At 38.1% G+C, this 15013-nt stretch overlaps 1 protein-coding gene and 1 long non-coding RNA gene across 3 annotated transcripts in view; one reads left to right on the top strand and one right to left on the bottom strand.

The window, feature by feature from the left end:
* Positions 1 to 12122, top strand: part of LOC135579339 (uncharacterized) — a 60306-nt gene extending 48184 nt beyond the window's left edge. For both annotated transcript variants that reach the window (XR_010472164.1, XR_010472165.1), the window contains exons 3-5: positions 7673 to 7720; positions 10486 to 10582; positions 11986 to 12122. This is a non-coding gene — a long non-coding RNA (uncharacterized LOC135579339). The remainder of the gene's footprint in view (positions 1 to 7672; positions 7721 to 10485; positions 10583 to 11985) is intronic.
* Positions 8389 to 15013, bottom strand: part of ADGRA3 (adhesion G protein-coupled receptor A3) — a 57018-nt gene continuing 50393 nt past the window's right edge. Inside the window, exons 17-19 of the mRNA XM_065060647.1 lie at positions 14075 to 14220; positions 10155 to 10250; positions 8389 to 9968 (exon numbers count right to left, since the gene is read on the bottom strand). Coding sequence (XP_064916719.1) covers positions 8726 to 9968; positions 10155 to 10250; positions 14075 to 14220 — 1485 coding nt within the window. The 3' untranslated portion in view covers positions 8389 to 8725. The remainder of the gene's footprint in view (positions 9969 to 10154; positions 10251 to 14074; positions 14221 to 15013) is intronic.

Consider the following 15013-nt stretch of genomic DNA (forward strand, 5'->3'; position numbering starts at 1 on the left):
GGAAAGGACAAGACATTTTCTTCTTGCAGAAGTTTTATGCAGAATGATATTTTGGGTGAGCAGTAACTTCCAGTTAGCAGGCAGCTCTGACTGCCAAAGCTGCATTTGATCATGGCTAGTGTGAGAGCATCAGTTCAGAGATTCTACATCTGCAGAAACGGGGAGTCAGGGCCTCATTATCACAAGGCACACGGTACTGGCAGCTTCCCTCTAAAATGCCTTCCTGACAGCACCCGGCTTTGATTTTGTCTGTACAGAACTTGCAATGGAGATGGCAGAGCATGGGGGACAATGTGTGAGCATTAATAAGCATTTGCTATAGCTTTGTGGTTCTGGACACCTATTCTGTAATTGAAGAACTTATTTTAGTGTAAAAATACACTGTAACAGTAGCCTGGATCTTTACAGCAGGCACAGCTGGAAAAGAAAAACTCATTCCCTTGAGGAGGTTTGTATGTGTCTTTTTTCCTTTTTAATAGAGATATATTAAACGGCCTTCTTAAAGTTACTTGGGCAAGTAGGCATGAATTTAGAATCATGTGCCTTGAGAAATAAAAGGTTGGGCTTTTTATTTTCTTAAGCTTTCTCCTGTGCATTAAGAGAAGACAAAGCTCTTGTGATACTTGTTGAAAAGCAGAAACTCTAAGAAAAATAACAGGAATAATATAGCAACTCTTAGAAAGACTTCCAGGCAATCTTTCGAATTTCTGATCCAGACTAATAATTATATATTACACTACTATAACAGTGCCCTACTATAGGGCACATCAGCCTTACATAGGTAAACAGTTGTCTCACAGAAGAAATCCTGTGGCCTTGCAGAAATTTATCATCTCTGCTTTAATTTCAATAATGTTGAATAAAACTTTAAAAAAATGCTTGTAAGTTAAATACAGACACCCTGCAGCAGAAGCCAGTATTCTTGGAGGAAAAGGGATGTGTGTGCAGGGGACATGGGGTGGCCTTTGTGGGGTTTTGCTCATTACAGTATGCATCTTTAGCAGAAAATGTATTTTGGGAAATGAGAAAATTAGATGGACCCTGCTGGGAGAGGGGAGATACTTGACATATGTGTTGGACAAGCTGAGCTACCAACTTGCTGAGTTAACAGCTGTTACTTGTTAACTTCATGGGGGTGGAGGGAAAACCAACCCAAACAGGTGCCTATTTAAGTAAAGTATAAGCTGTTTGACAGCAGGGAGGAAATAACTTTACTCCAGTACTAGGACTCTGGTAATTACACTGCTCTAAAACAAGATGTTTTGGGAACACAGATCACCCCTTGGATAGCTCTGGCCATTAATTGCTGTGGTATTTCTAGCACATAATCCTACTCCAAGTAATTTTTTCAGGACACTCCTGTGTCTGCCCGCCTGTTTTCAGACAAAAGCTTCAACATTAAGCCAGTAGGAGCTGAATTAACACCATCAGATCTCAGCAATTAAACTCCGGCATCAGCACCACATCTAGGCACTGGGCACTCTAAGGGCACCTCAGTGCAAGGAGCAACTTAACTTCATCTTTGCCACAGTGAACACATTTTTACCTATCAAGCAGTATTAAAGTTTGCTCTCATTTCTTTTGGGATCAGCTTGCTTTCCTTGTCTAAAGCGGCTTTTTCCTTGTTTGACAGCTTAGTGGGTTTTTCTTTTCCACCCTGGCCTGCCCTCCCCCGCCTCACCAAGCACTGGGTTAGAGCTCCTTCCATCTCCTTTATCAGAAATTAGTAAATTCTCCTCAGATTCCTCAAGTTTTCTTTTATATATGACGTTAATTAGTTCATTACAGAATTAATGATCAAGATACAAGCTGTCTTTTTTTTTTTTCCTGTTCTTGAATCTAGGATCACTAAATAAAAGGTGGCAAATGTAACAAGGAAATCACACCAGCTGAGCTGATACTTTAATGAATGAAACTTGCCAGGTAGCTCAGTGTGGAAACATTGGATGAAAGCAACTTACATAACAGAAAGATGAGCAAAATCTCAAGTATAAAACGCTCGTCAAAAAGATGGTGACAACAGGGTTTGCTTCTCCGTTGGCTGCTGAAAGTGACAGGAAAGCTATTGAGCCATGGACGGGAGGGAACAGCTGACACTATTTACTCCACATGCAGTTACCCTTGTGCACCTGACTTTGTTTCAGATGAAAAAAATACCAATAACATAAAACCATTCTAACACTGTATTAGGCATTTTTAAAGCTCATTTCCACTGTCCATATGGTTCAGGGAAAATTTCTGCTATGGGATAACCAAACGGCCTTACTGTACTGGACAGGATAATGGGATGAGCTGCTATACTGGTGATGGCTCCCACATCATCTTTCAATTGAGAGGTACTGGCCAATTTAGGGCAATCTGCTGGGTTGTTCATTATCTGTAAGTGGAACGAACAAGGTACTGGTGATCACATCCATTTTGGTTTGTCAAACCTTGAGGCTGTAATGGCCCGGGTATAGGTATTTTTACATCTACAACCGTATTAAACAGAGATAGCCTTTCAGCTATCCTTTTCCGTTTCACATCAAACTCTTCTTCTTTGCAAACACTATCTGCCTTGTAGTCACCAAGCCATGATTACACATTTTCAAGTAAAACTGTATTTGAGTGTAATAGTAGTATATCTTCAGGCCATTAGAACTGAAGATTAAGCTGTGGTCTGACATGGTTAAGCACTCTGTGTCAACAGAATTGACGAGTTCATGTATTACAGCTCCTATGAGAGTCTGTAGGAGTTGCATGTCCAGCACCTTTGGAGAGAAACCTGCTAATGACTAGGTGCACACTACATCCAAGTGTTTATTCTCATTTTGAATATCTTGCTCAGCAGCTCTGTCCTTCCTGCAAGTTTCCACTTCACCAGTCACATCCAGTAGAAATGTCATCAGCAAAGAGATGAAATAAAGTTTCTGTATCTTTCAAGTACTCAGATTTGGACTCCAACAGACAACTCCTCATTCCTTTGAGATTTAAAGGGAAATTGCTGTCAACAATTCAGGAAGCTGCTCTATAGCTCAACAACATGGAAGGGTGTTGGAGACTGCAGCAAACAATCTTAATGTATTAATTTGTAGCTGGCCAGATATTAGGAAAAAGGGTGCAGGAGGAATATTTGGTGTTGAAGGAAACAGAATAACCATAGTCAGCAAACAGAACTTCAAGTGGATGAAGTGAAAATGGCAGGTATGTATTATATGAAACAGAGGTCATCATATCAGGAATTACACAGTGATTGTACACAGCAGGTGGGCTGAACTCCCCCTCCAAGTCAAAACTGAAATTTATACTTCGGATTTTTTTTTCTGTATAAGTAGTTTTGTCTTCTATGTCTTTACACATTTTACAAAAAGTGTGTTCTCTGAAACAATCCCTACACATTTAAATATTAATCTATTTAAGTTAACATTTAGTATTTCATTCATGTAAGTTTGAGGCTTTTTTATGATGTCCCATAGGAAGAGTTCTATGAAGCTTTTAATATATTCAGCACTATCAAGTGCAAAATTTCAAGAATCTTCATCTAATAGAAACTAAAAACTTCCCCTCAATTTTATCCCACCAGTATGTTAAGTATTGCCTCATCTATTTCATACATTCTCAAAGAATGACAGATTTATAAGGACTGTCACACTGAGTAAATGCTGACTTCAAAGAAAATACTGTGTTTAAGCAAGCACTTCATTTGTATACTCAAGTCATGGATTTTGGGATTTATTTGTAAACTAATTTTTAAGAACTTCCATCCTCATTGCAGATTACTGCAGTGACTGAAGGCTGTTTGGGCCGTTTAAACTGAAGCCACATTAGAGAGGTACTCAACCAGCCACGGAGGATGCTCTGAGAAATCCACCAGGCCCCATCTCCGCACTGGCCTTTTAGCTGCCAGCTCTCCACGCTGCAGAGCCTGCTCCTCGCGGTTCAGGACTCGGTCTGACACGCGGGTGAGCCGCGGAGCAGGCAGCGGAGCAGCCTGGGCAGGGAGCAGCGGGCATGGCCGCTTTCCTCAGCCTGCCCCGGGACTGCAGCCACCGCCCCTCCCCGCCTGCTGCACGGAGGCGAGTTGCAGATGTGAGGTGGTGTTGGTGGGCTAGGATTACAGGGACAACAGTTCGTCAGACTTCAGATGTTGCTAACCTGATATTTTTCTTGCACATAAATCAAATTTTACATCTGTATTCGCAGATACCACCACTTTGTTTCCTCCTCCATCTCCCCCAATGTCCATGTTCAACCAATCTCGGAACCAGAAAAGGTATATAAACCCAATTTAAACTAAACCCAAATGCCTGCAATAGAATAGGTCCCCGTTTTTGAAAGCAGGGATAAAAAAGTAATAATAAAAATAAAAATCAGTGTTTGTTTAAATTAGAAGCTTTCTCCATCTTCTATATGTTAATCTTCAACTACAAGGACAATAGTATTTCTCACAGATGTCTATGCTATTAACCTCTAATATCTAAATCTCTGACCTCCCCTCCCAGTAAAAAACAACAAAATGAGAGAAACAACAACAAAACCACAAAAAAAATAAAACACTGAACAAAACTGATCCTCACTTTGCTCAGGGATGTGAAAAAGCAGCAATACAATACATAAACCAAACAGCTTCAGCAAGCAACACAATGTTAACACAGAACAGCTCAAAATGGAACAACAACAACAACTTAAAAAGTAATTGTTTCTTCCTCCCAACACCTGAACTATTTCTTAACCTACAGAAATTTAAAATAATTAGCATTTCAGGTATTCTGACAACACATTACCTATGAGCAAATTGTAACACAGAGAGCTCTTGATTCAGAAAAAGGAAAAATACTTGCACCATCCTGTCTTAATCATACACTCAAGCAATGATCATTTGCATGTGTGAATTTTCTATGCAGATGCTCACCAAAACAAGGAAAATGTTCCTTTGGAAAAATTAACTTTTTGGTTATGAAAGATACCTTCTTCAAAAGCGACCATCTAATCCAATAATGCATTCGCCTGCCACGATGCCTTTCTACTACCCTATACATGCCGGTGGCACTTGTATATTGCTCATCATGGGGGTGTCACAGCTGCTGGAGATACTTTCCTCTTCTGTTCAATTACAAATGCCCATTTTAGCTCTCAACTTGAGAATCGTCCATCTCACTGCGAAACTCTAAAGATCTACCATGTATATGCCTCATTTCAACCAACTCTTTTTTTCTTACTTACACTTCTCCCTACCTCAATCCCTACCCTTGATATCACCACCAAACTGTTTTTAGCCATAAACCGGGGTGTTATGCTCACAGTCTTTTTCCTCCAACCTGTGGAACTTGCTTTTCAAATCTGCTATTGTCACTATTATGAATGGACAAATACGCTGGCTTTTATCACAATGACGACCAGCACTGACTGCTGCTCTTTCTAGTCTTTCCTTTTTTTGTAGATATCACAAACTCACTCCACTTTGTGTTATCCATTCTCCTTTATATATCTGATTAATGACTGTGGCTACTTTCTCATTGTTCCATAAACAGGCCAAAATGAATATTTGTATGGTGTTTTTTTCCACTGGAGTGATTTAGGTGGCTTTTCATGCCAAGTTTAATTACAACTCTGAAAATAAGCTTGCTTTACACTACTAGGAAAGCACCTTGAAGATTTTCTGTTTCCAATTTCCTTATAAGATACTGTACTTAATAACTCCGCTTTTTCAGAGTCTAATAAGCTGCCTTCCACCCAGGAGTGTATTCTCCAGTATTTGTCAAGACTACATCTAAGAATGTCTTAGTTTGTCATCATCTGAGCAAAAGCACTTGGTAGATTAAAAGCGAATGTAGCTGTGTACATAGCTATTAAGTGAAGTAACCATGTTTATTAGTGTGAAGATTTAAGAAATATTTTTTACGTTAACAACCCCTATATGTACCAAGGCTATTCATATGAGGTTCTTCACAAAGAGGGTTGGCTTTTTTGTTTTGTTTTGTTTTCCAATCTCATCAAAACTTAAGGTACACTATCAAGCTATGCAGAAGTATTATATATGGAACTAATTATAAACACATTCTTAAGATCGGCTTCAATAACAACTGATGTTCAATTCCAAACCTGTGCAGAAGGTGTCAAGCGCTAGAAGCAAAGGGCAAACAGATTCTAAAGAATAATTGATCTTACCCTAAGTCCATATCATACCTTGTTCAGATAATAAGAAATAATCCATGGACTGTTTTGACATTTTTCCTTATTATATATGGATTATATTTTTCTAGATCTATAATTTCAAATAAAACACAAAATAGGGTTAAATTATTTGCATTAATACATATATATGTTACTATGTATTAAAAAAACAGCACAGTTTAAGATTTAGATTAAATATAATCTAAAAATACCTACATTTGGGTCTACAAACTGCGTATGAAGGAACTGCTGCTAGTTATTATACAAATTCAGCTCAGGGAGCTGTTTCTGCCAGCACATGCCATTACATTTACTGTCTTCAATTCAGTTTTCATTCAATCCATCACTAAATCAAGAGAGACAGACCCGCAGCATTTGGAATGGAATAGGATCAAGTCACTGCTTCTGACTTCTAGGTCCAAAACATATTTCTGCCACGTACAACTTTTTTTCTTTTTCCAATTACAAGGCAATAAGCTGTCCAAGATGCTTAAGTATCTTGTCCAATAGTTTAAAATGTAAATATTTTACATATATTTGGACATTTAGTTTCAATTCCTCTATTCGGTAATACCTATTCAACTCCCTTTTTTTTTTTTTGAGCACTTATCCACACATTAGCTGAAGGTTGGTTACAAGCTAAAAGCTACTTCTCCTGAAGCCAGTAAACCAGAATAACAATCAAAACTGAGTCATCCCCTTGTCAAAGTGTTGCTTTAAGAATTCCTGAATGGCAACTACTCACAAGAAGCTAAACCAGAACCCAAATCCTAACAACACTGTCCTACTGGAGAGGTTTGTGTTAATACAACACGTCCAAGATTAGTTGAGACTATCAAACCAATCAGTAGAGGGTGCAGTAAACCTGGCAAGCAATAATTAAACATACCTGAGTCCTTACATTATAAATTATTTAGCATTTGAGAACTGAGAACGTTAGATCTGTATCGCTATTCAGACAGATACACTTAACTAAAATATTCAACAGTGACAAGTCTGAATTAGGTGATCAAGTAGCCAAGTATATACAATCCAATTCCATTTGTTTCTTACACGTTGAGTTGTAAGTACTCAGTACTCAATCACCCAGAATCCTTTTTTACTATTTAATGTACTTGCAGTTTTAGCAAAAAGGGTCTCAGTACTGGCAACAGGTAAAGCCTCAAGCATTACTCTGCAACTACAACCTCAAACTTGCCACAGCAGCATGATGACATAAAATATCATCTTGTTCACATTAAGCTGCCAACAACTTAAGTATAGAAAACCATACTCAACTCAATCTGGTTTACAATATGTCATTTTACATGAAGTATTTTGACCATGACTCTAATTTTTGCAATTATACTGCAATTACCTTTAAATTAGGGTTTAACTAAAGCTTTTGTTTTTCAGCATTTACATTATTGTAAAGGAAGCCATGTTTTAGCTATTTCTTCTGCAGCAATTTACATGCTTTTGAAAATTGATATCCTTATTAATATAGCTCTGCTACTGTAACTTTTTTGTTTAAACACAGATGCTGTACAGCATTGGAGAAGATTATTCTGCAAATTGTCACATACAGGTGAGTAAAAGTGAACTCGCAACTTAAACGCTCTTTCCAGAGGCAGCTTCTATATTGACACCAAACCTGAAGACCCTGATTATGCACCCTGGTCACAGTCTTCACAGACTATCGCATCACCACCTATCGAAACACCTGCACTACTATTCCTCCATACTATTAGAGCTGATCTAGTTTCCACAGATATGTACTGGCAACCTTCGCAAATTAGCATCTATTATCTGTCAACATTTGTAACCTTCTCAATTACAAATTATTAAAACAAATTTAAAAAAACAATCCCAGTCAAATAATTATGAAGGTAAAGCACAGTATTATCCAAAAATGTTACCAAGTAAACCAATACTCTGTGCAAGTGCAAGTGCAAGTGCAATCCACAACTATTTGAAAATATAACTAACGTATGCAGCAATACAAGACAATGATTTTTGAGTAACCAAGTTGCCTCTACACTAAAAATCTCTATAAGATGTAGCTTCTTAATTTGACACAAATTCTAGGTCTTATGCAATTAATTGAGCTATTGGCATTGTCTATTTCAGACACCAAAAAATTCTTTCAGTAACTGAAACTTCTAAGTTTCAGATAATTAGGTAATAAAATCAAGATGACGTTCAGTGCAATAACCTCTAAAAAAAAAAAAACAACAAATAAGTGCAACATTGCACTGCTGTAGAAAATACTATTTATTATACACTTAAATACAAATTTGAAATGTGTTGTGGACACATCTGCAGGGTTACAGGTAAAAAATTAAAATGTACAAAGTTATGTTCTGCATCTCTCAAGACTGACGCTTCAAAAAAATATTTCACAAAATATCAAAAGTTCATCTTTGTAAGAACAGCAAAGATAGTAACATATACAATCTTTTGCTTGGCAGATTATCTTTTTTCTCTCCCTGCATAAAGTACCTAGTTTGTAAACAGTCTTTAAAAGTGTTATCAGCTTGAAGGAATGTGTAATCACAGTTCATATGGATTAGTCCCGCAATGAATTATAATGCTACACAGTAGTTTCGTGTTTCCACAACCCAGTTCTAATATTACCAGTACTGTCTGCAGTGAGCAAGGGTCCATCCTGTCCACTGCTTTTAAGTGGTCCGTTCTGAATGGCTAAATTTAAGCCATAAGATTTTTGTTGGTTTTCAAGTTCAACTGCTATTGGTTTCCTTAGAATATCTTTTTTGTTGTTGGAAGCTATTGTTTTTTCAGTATTTCTGCTACTTTTTGGAAGTGTACTGCAAGCATCACTGCTATCTTGTTGGGACTGGTTATACTGACGTTCTCTATATGCCAAATAGGCTCTTCGGCTCCTTGAATGCCCTTCGCTGTTGCTTTGCCGACTTTTAGGTAAGCCGTTCTGCACGCTTCCTTCCACGCTTGTGGGAACATCATACGCATACTCCCTCAATACTGCAAGCCTGCTAGCACGATGTCCCTTGCTTCTGTTCTTATGATGCCGACTTGTGTGTCCGTTTGTCCGAAACTGTACCTCTAAGGGAGCTACATGCATTTTGATATCATTATCCACCGAATGTTCAGTGAGGCTGTTATCAAGCTGAGGACCTGTGTTCAATGGCAGCGAAGTAGGGTGGCACTGAGCTGCTGCAGCTTGTAAGTTTGTTAGTTTACAGCCTTGAGAAGAATTTTTTAGGCTTGATGCACTTTTATTTGTGCATGAAGATTCTGCACTACTGTTGGTGCACTTGGGGGCCTCTCCATTGGTTCCACTGGAACTGGAGGGCTGCACGTTTACTTGCACCGAATACGTGCTCCTTCCAGGGCAGCAAGTCATTATCCACGCATGCCTGACATCTTCTCTGTTAATGCAATGGTGCACCATAAGAAAGGCACTGAAGCTTAAACATGTTGCCCCAAAAAAACAGCTGAAGATTAGGTCCATGGGGTAATACAGGGAAACCGACAGAGCTCCAAAGATCCACAGAGCGACGTACAAAAGCAAAGTAAGGCCCACTCCCAGCAGCTGGGCTTGAAAACTGTGCTCGTTCTCCAAAGCAGATGTGGAAACCAGAGACACAGACAATGAATCTTGATGAGCCAGTTCCCCATGTTCATTGGTTGCCAGACGCTGCTGTTCCTCAACAGGTTCTTTCAGCTCATATTTACGTTCAGGGTGACGCTTTAGTTGTATGAATATGCTGAGAAAATACATACAGTTTATGAAAATTATAAAGCTAGCTGGTCCATAAAATGCTCCCAAGCTAGGCTCCCAAGTCATCCAGCAACTGGAAAAGAAACAAACCAAAGAATCAAAATGGACATCTCCTCACACGTCAGTTATGCTTTATCAGTTCACAATTGTACTTTGGCTGTGTTATGTTTTCTGGAAAATCAGAATTATTTGCAACAAGTACTTAGAAAATGAAATCCATGAAATCTTAAGACAGCACTCTCAGTTATATGGTACTTACTAAGGAGCGTTAGGTCTGCTGCCATAATTTCGGATGTTTGCTGCTGCTGTTATTCCGCAAACAATGATAGGGATCCCTCCACCAATGAGGTAGAACCTAGAAGGTAAAGCCATTATATCAGTGGCTGCTTAATGGCAATGGACTGAATTCAGTTACCCTGACAGAAATGCAAGCTTTCCAGGATTCTGAAAATATGCAAGTTCTTTAAGAAAATAAATAGGGTAAATCAGGTTTGGGCTTTTGTAATATAATTTATTTCTAATTCTTCCTTGCTATAATATTTTTCCTCCTGTTGTGAACCACCTCTCTCAACTCCTTACCTCCCTTGCAGGCACTGAATTAAAGTATATACAGAGGGAAGAAGCAAAAGCTGGCAGTCATTAGTTGTAAACTGATGGAAGAGAATACAGAAGATTGGAAAGAAAGCAGTAAGTGGTTTGGAGATGAACTTGCCTAATATTATGGACACTGAGTGAAGATGATCAGCCATAAGAACTCCTGTTACTTGTGGGTGGTGGGTGTGTGTGTGTGTGGGTGTGTGTGTAGGAGCCTGGGGGGGGTGGCGTTGGTTTTATTTCTTTATTTTTAATGGATTCTCTAATCTCATAGTATGCACCTCCTGCTTCCCTGTGCTGGTGTTAATAAATCTTAAGCCTTCACAAGGACAAGGGCATGTGCTTTTTGAGTATTTAACTTTTATTCCAATTTCCATAAATTCACATTGAATTCATTAGTGGCAGGTCAATAATCACTGATAATAATTCTAATAGCACTCTGCTAATCCAGTCCAAATTCAGATTAGCACATGCAGTGACAACTACTACTGTGACATGTGGATGGGTAGTTCGCTTTTTCAACAAGAGACACCTATACTGATGGTCCTGGACCTTTCCACTCCATTTTAGATTATTCACCAGAAGTTACTGCTGTCTCACTTAAGACACAAAATAACATTCTAAAAGAAATTAAGTCTCTTGGAAGTCTAGATACACTAAGGATATTTCTTAGATGCTGAATCCTATAGAACTGGTTTATTCCATATCTTGATGCAGGAATCAGAGGCTGGCCAGATGAAAAAGATTGTTGTGGCAGATCTTACTCTACTTATCTTTCACTACAAGTTAACAAATCACTGCCTCAAAGAGGCACCACTACTCAAACATGATCAGACAGGTGAAGCTGGTTCTAGACAAGGCAAATTGTTATTGGTGAAAGAGTGAAGCAATATGGATTGTTTGCATCCATAGTTCAGCTTGCTGCACCGAATTAACATCTTTACAACTGGCCTTGAACCATTCCGAGACCTTGAGTACCACCACCACCACCAACAACAAAGTGCACGGTTGTTTGTTGCAGTGTCTAAGCCTTCAGCAGTTCCTAAGAGTCCAAATTACAAACCAAAGCTACCATGCAACAAGGAGATGTATGAACAAAATAGTAATTAAAAAAACACACACAAAGCATGCTAGAGGATGCAAGCAGTAATACTCAGACTTGGGAGCTGAATGCTGTACAAGCTAAAACTTTTCCTTAAGTTAGATCAAAAAGAGAAAAACAAATCTAATGAAATGGGTACAAAAGAGGTGTTAGGACAGTAACAAAAACCCATGTAAATAGTGAAATGTTGTCTTTCTAAGTAGAACAGTCACCCAGTATTTGCATTACAGTAATACAAATATTTGTATTTTTTAAAAAAAAAATAACAAAATACAAATATTTTTATTTTATGCTCTACTTGAGGTATCCCATTAAGATCTTCAGCAAGGTTCTTTGTAAAGCAATTCTTTTACATAAAAAAAATTGAAACTATTTCCTTTTGTCTTTGTTGTAGTCTGCTGAACAAAACACAGCTTCTGCACAACAAAGTCCATTTTCTTCTTGTGACTGGCAGCTGAGGAGCTCAGTTATTTTTATACTCTCTTGCCTGGCATGGCAATAAAATATACTTGGCATAAAGTCCTTCACAGTTAAGAAATTCCAGCCAGTGCCAAGTGTTGCACTCTCTTCTCAAAACAGCTGCTATGAGCCACAAAAAATCTCCCCTCTAACGCCTACAGCAGCTTTCTGAAGAACCCCAGATCCATTTCAAAGACTTTTTCCATCTTGTTCATGACCTGTGACAAAGTCCCATTTAATACAAAATGAAGATCATCAGCACCAACAAAACTGCCTTGCATGCAATGAATTTTCCCAAATAAAGAATAAGTTATTCTATGATAAATCTAAGAATACATCTAATCTATGCTAGAGGGGAAGGAAGTTTAACAGGTATGAACTCCACTCTCAGAAAATACCTATGGGAACTGAAGATCAGTGTAAACACCATGTCCACCTATCACCTGTAAGGCCAACTCCTTTAAACTCAAAAAAAAATAAGGTAGAATAATTTACATATAGAAAATAAGGAGAAAAATGTGTACCTACATACATTTATCATTGCTTTTTTTTCTGTTCCAAAAGACCCTTTGTAATTCTGAAAAGGCACACGCAGGAGGAATATAAAAAGTGTGGAGGCCAACAAAGAATCAGTTGGTTTGTCTCTCTAAATTCCAGTAACAAGGGGCATGATAACAGTAGGTGACCAGTTCCAAACAAGCAAGAAGCTCTTACACAAAACTCTTTGTGCTGTGCCACTATAGGTAGTTTTGTTTTGAACATAAGCTTAAAAAACAACTGTTAAACAAAAAAAGAACCTTCTATGGCTATTCCATGCAAAAGCAGTACACATCTAAAGAAATCCCTGATCTGCAACAAGTTGGCCGTTGAGTAAATCTGAAAAACACGAAGCAAGTTTGCTCTGTTCTGATACTTGTCTCCAAAGTTACTGCCCCTGTCACAGATGAGGCATCCAGATATGAAATGGTATGTACATGTGTAGGTCTATGCAGAACTGCACCTGAGGCCGGTAATTTTACTGCAGCATTTTCCAAAGCAAGAGCTCTATGAGGAAAAAAAAAATAATCACAACGGCTGTCAAAAAGGCTCCCCAGTACCCTGCTGGAAGGCACACAGCTGATGATGGGCATGATATCATACAGTGAACACAACAGATTTACTTTTTTAAACTTTTATTATTTTTCTTTTTAAAAGGACAGCAAAGACAACACTTAAGTGATATACATTTCAACCATCTACCTTCTAATTTATCAAATATTTCTACATGCTTGTACTTAGTTGATGATATTCAGAAAAACATTTCTGATTTTCTGCAGTCTCTCTATTTCAAAATCAAGCTTTCCAAGTGTTTGCCTGTAACTAATCGAATTTAATCAACTTCTGCCACCTTGTGGAGAAATTCAGCTTAGCAGTTTTTAATTAATATCTAGAGGCTCAGTAAGCTCCGTGAACAAAGTATGTTAACGTTTTCTATTAAAACGTATTTCACATGAGAACTTCACAGATAATCAGTTTGTCTCATTTCAGTGACTTCAGAAACAAACATTCTAAGAGGAATGCTTCACAAAGAACTCTATTTTCATTTGATAATGAGTGATACTTATTTTTCAAATTATTTGTAACCAATCTTTGGAAAACATATTAAACTTTATTTATTTAAATTGCAATGTTTGTTAATTGTGTGATAACAGAGTTCTCCATACTCTTCCTTCTATGATAACTTAATAGGAAGTGTTGCTCTCTGAAGTCCCAATCAAAGCTCCAGTGGTGACGCTGAAACACCACCCATTTCTTAGCTTACAAATCACGAACACAGCATTGCAACAGTAATACGCCAAGACCAATCGTCCTTCACCTCACTCTCCTTAACATAATGCTGAGAAATGACTTTGTGGATTTGGAAAGAAAGTATTTTATGAAACGCACTTGCAAAAACACAGCAGTGACCTGTTACGTTTTTTGGCCAGAACATAAGCACAGTAACCTGGAAAATAACGAGCTGCAGAAACAAACAATAAGCTCACCTCAGCATTGGTCTGGGTGGAGGAGGTGGCTCATCAGGATCTTGACATCTTTTTACTTTTTTGGTTACTTGCTTGTAAATATTACGAGATGTGACTCCCAGCCACAGTACGGTCGCAAGAGTGGAATAATGGAGAATTATCCCAACCTTAAAAAAAAATAATTAAAAAATGAAGCCCTAAACATTTCCTTTCTACAAGTTAAATAATTTAGCACACAACTTGCACAGAGCCTGAATTTTCAAAAGCTCAGTTCAAGAGAAGAAAAAAAACCCTTATTTTATTATGACTGTTCATTGTGGATTTCAAAAAAGCAAAATGTTATGCAAATCCATCTTCCTATCAGCTGAATCAGGAAACGCTACAGATCTGCAGTTGCTTCTAGTGGAAGGAAAACTTAACGTGGGAACAACTCTGCTGGCCAACATTTTTAAGATTACATATCAATCATACACTTTGTGAAACACTTTCAAATGTCTTGTGTTACAGATATTATTCAAACTGAAAAAAAGGGAACAGCAAACTAATGATACTATAGTAACTACGTAGCAAGTGGCAAAATATAGACTGCTAACACTCAGTGAGTTTAATACCATACGAAAAAAAGAAAAAGAGAGACGTGTCATACTTTGGCTATTTAACCAGCCCAAGCATTAATGCAAAGTCAGCCTCACAGACTGACTGGGCACTACTGTTAAGAAAATGGTTGTCTGACAGATCCATTTGTATCTGCATTATTTTTTGAAGGGATCATTGTTTTCTTGGGAGTTCCCAGAACTTCTTCTAAGTCCCTGGGGTTTTGTTGAGGAAAGGCACAACCTGCTTGTCCTGTATTTCTTTACTTAAAAGCCAACACTCAGATGAAGTGACTGCAAGAAGTAGGTTTCAGCACACACACAGAAGAGGTGACGCTTCAGTTTCTGATAAATTGGCTGGAGATGG

Source organism: Columba livia, chromosome 4 (genome assembly GCF_036013475.1).
Source record: "Columba livia isolate bColLiv1 breed racing homer chromosome 4, bColLiv1.pat.W.v2, whole genome shotgun sequence".
Taxonomy (NCBI): domain Eukaryota; kingdom Metazoa; phylum Chordata; class Aves; order Columbiformes; family Columbidae; genus Columba; species Columba livia.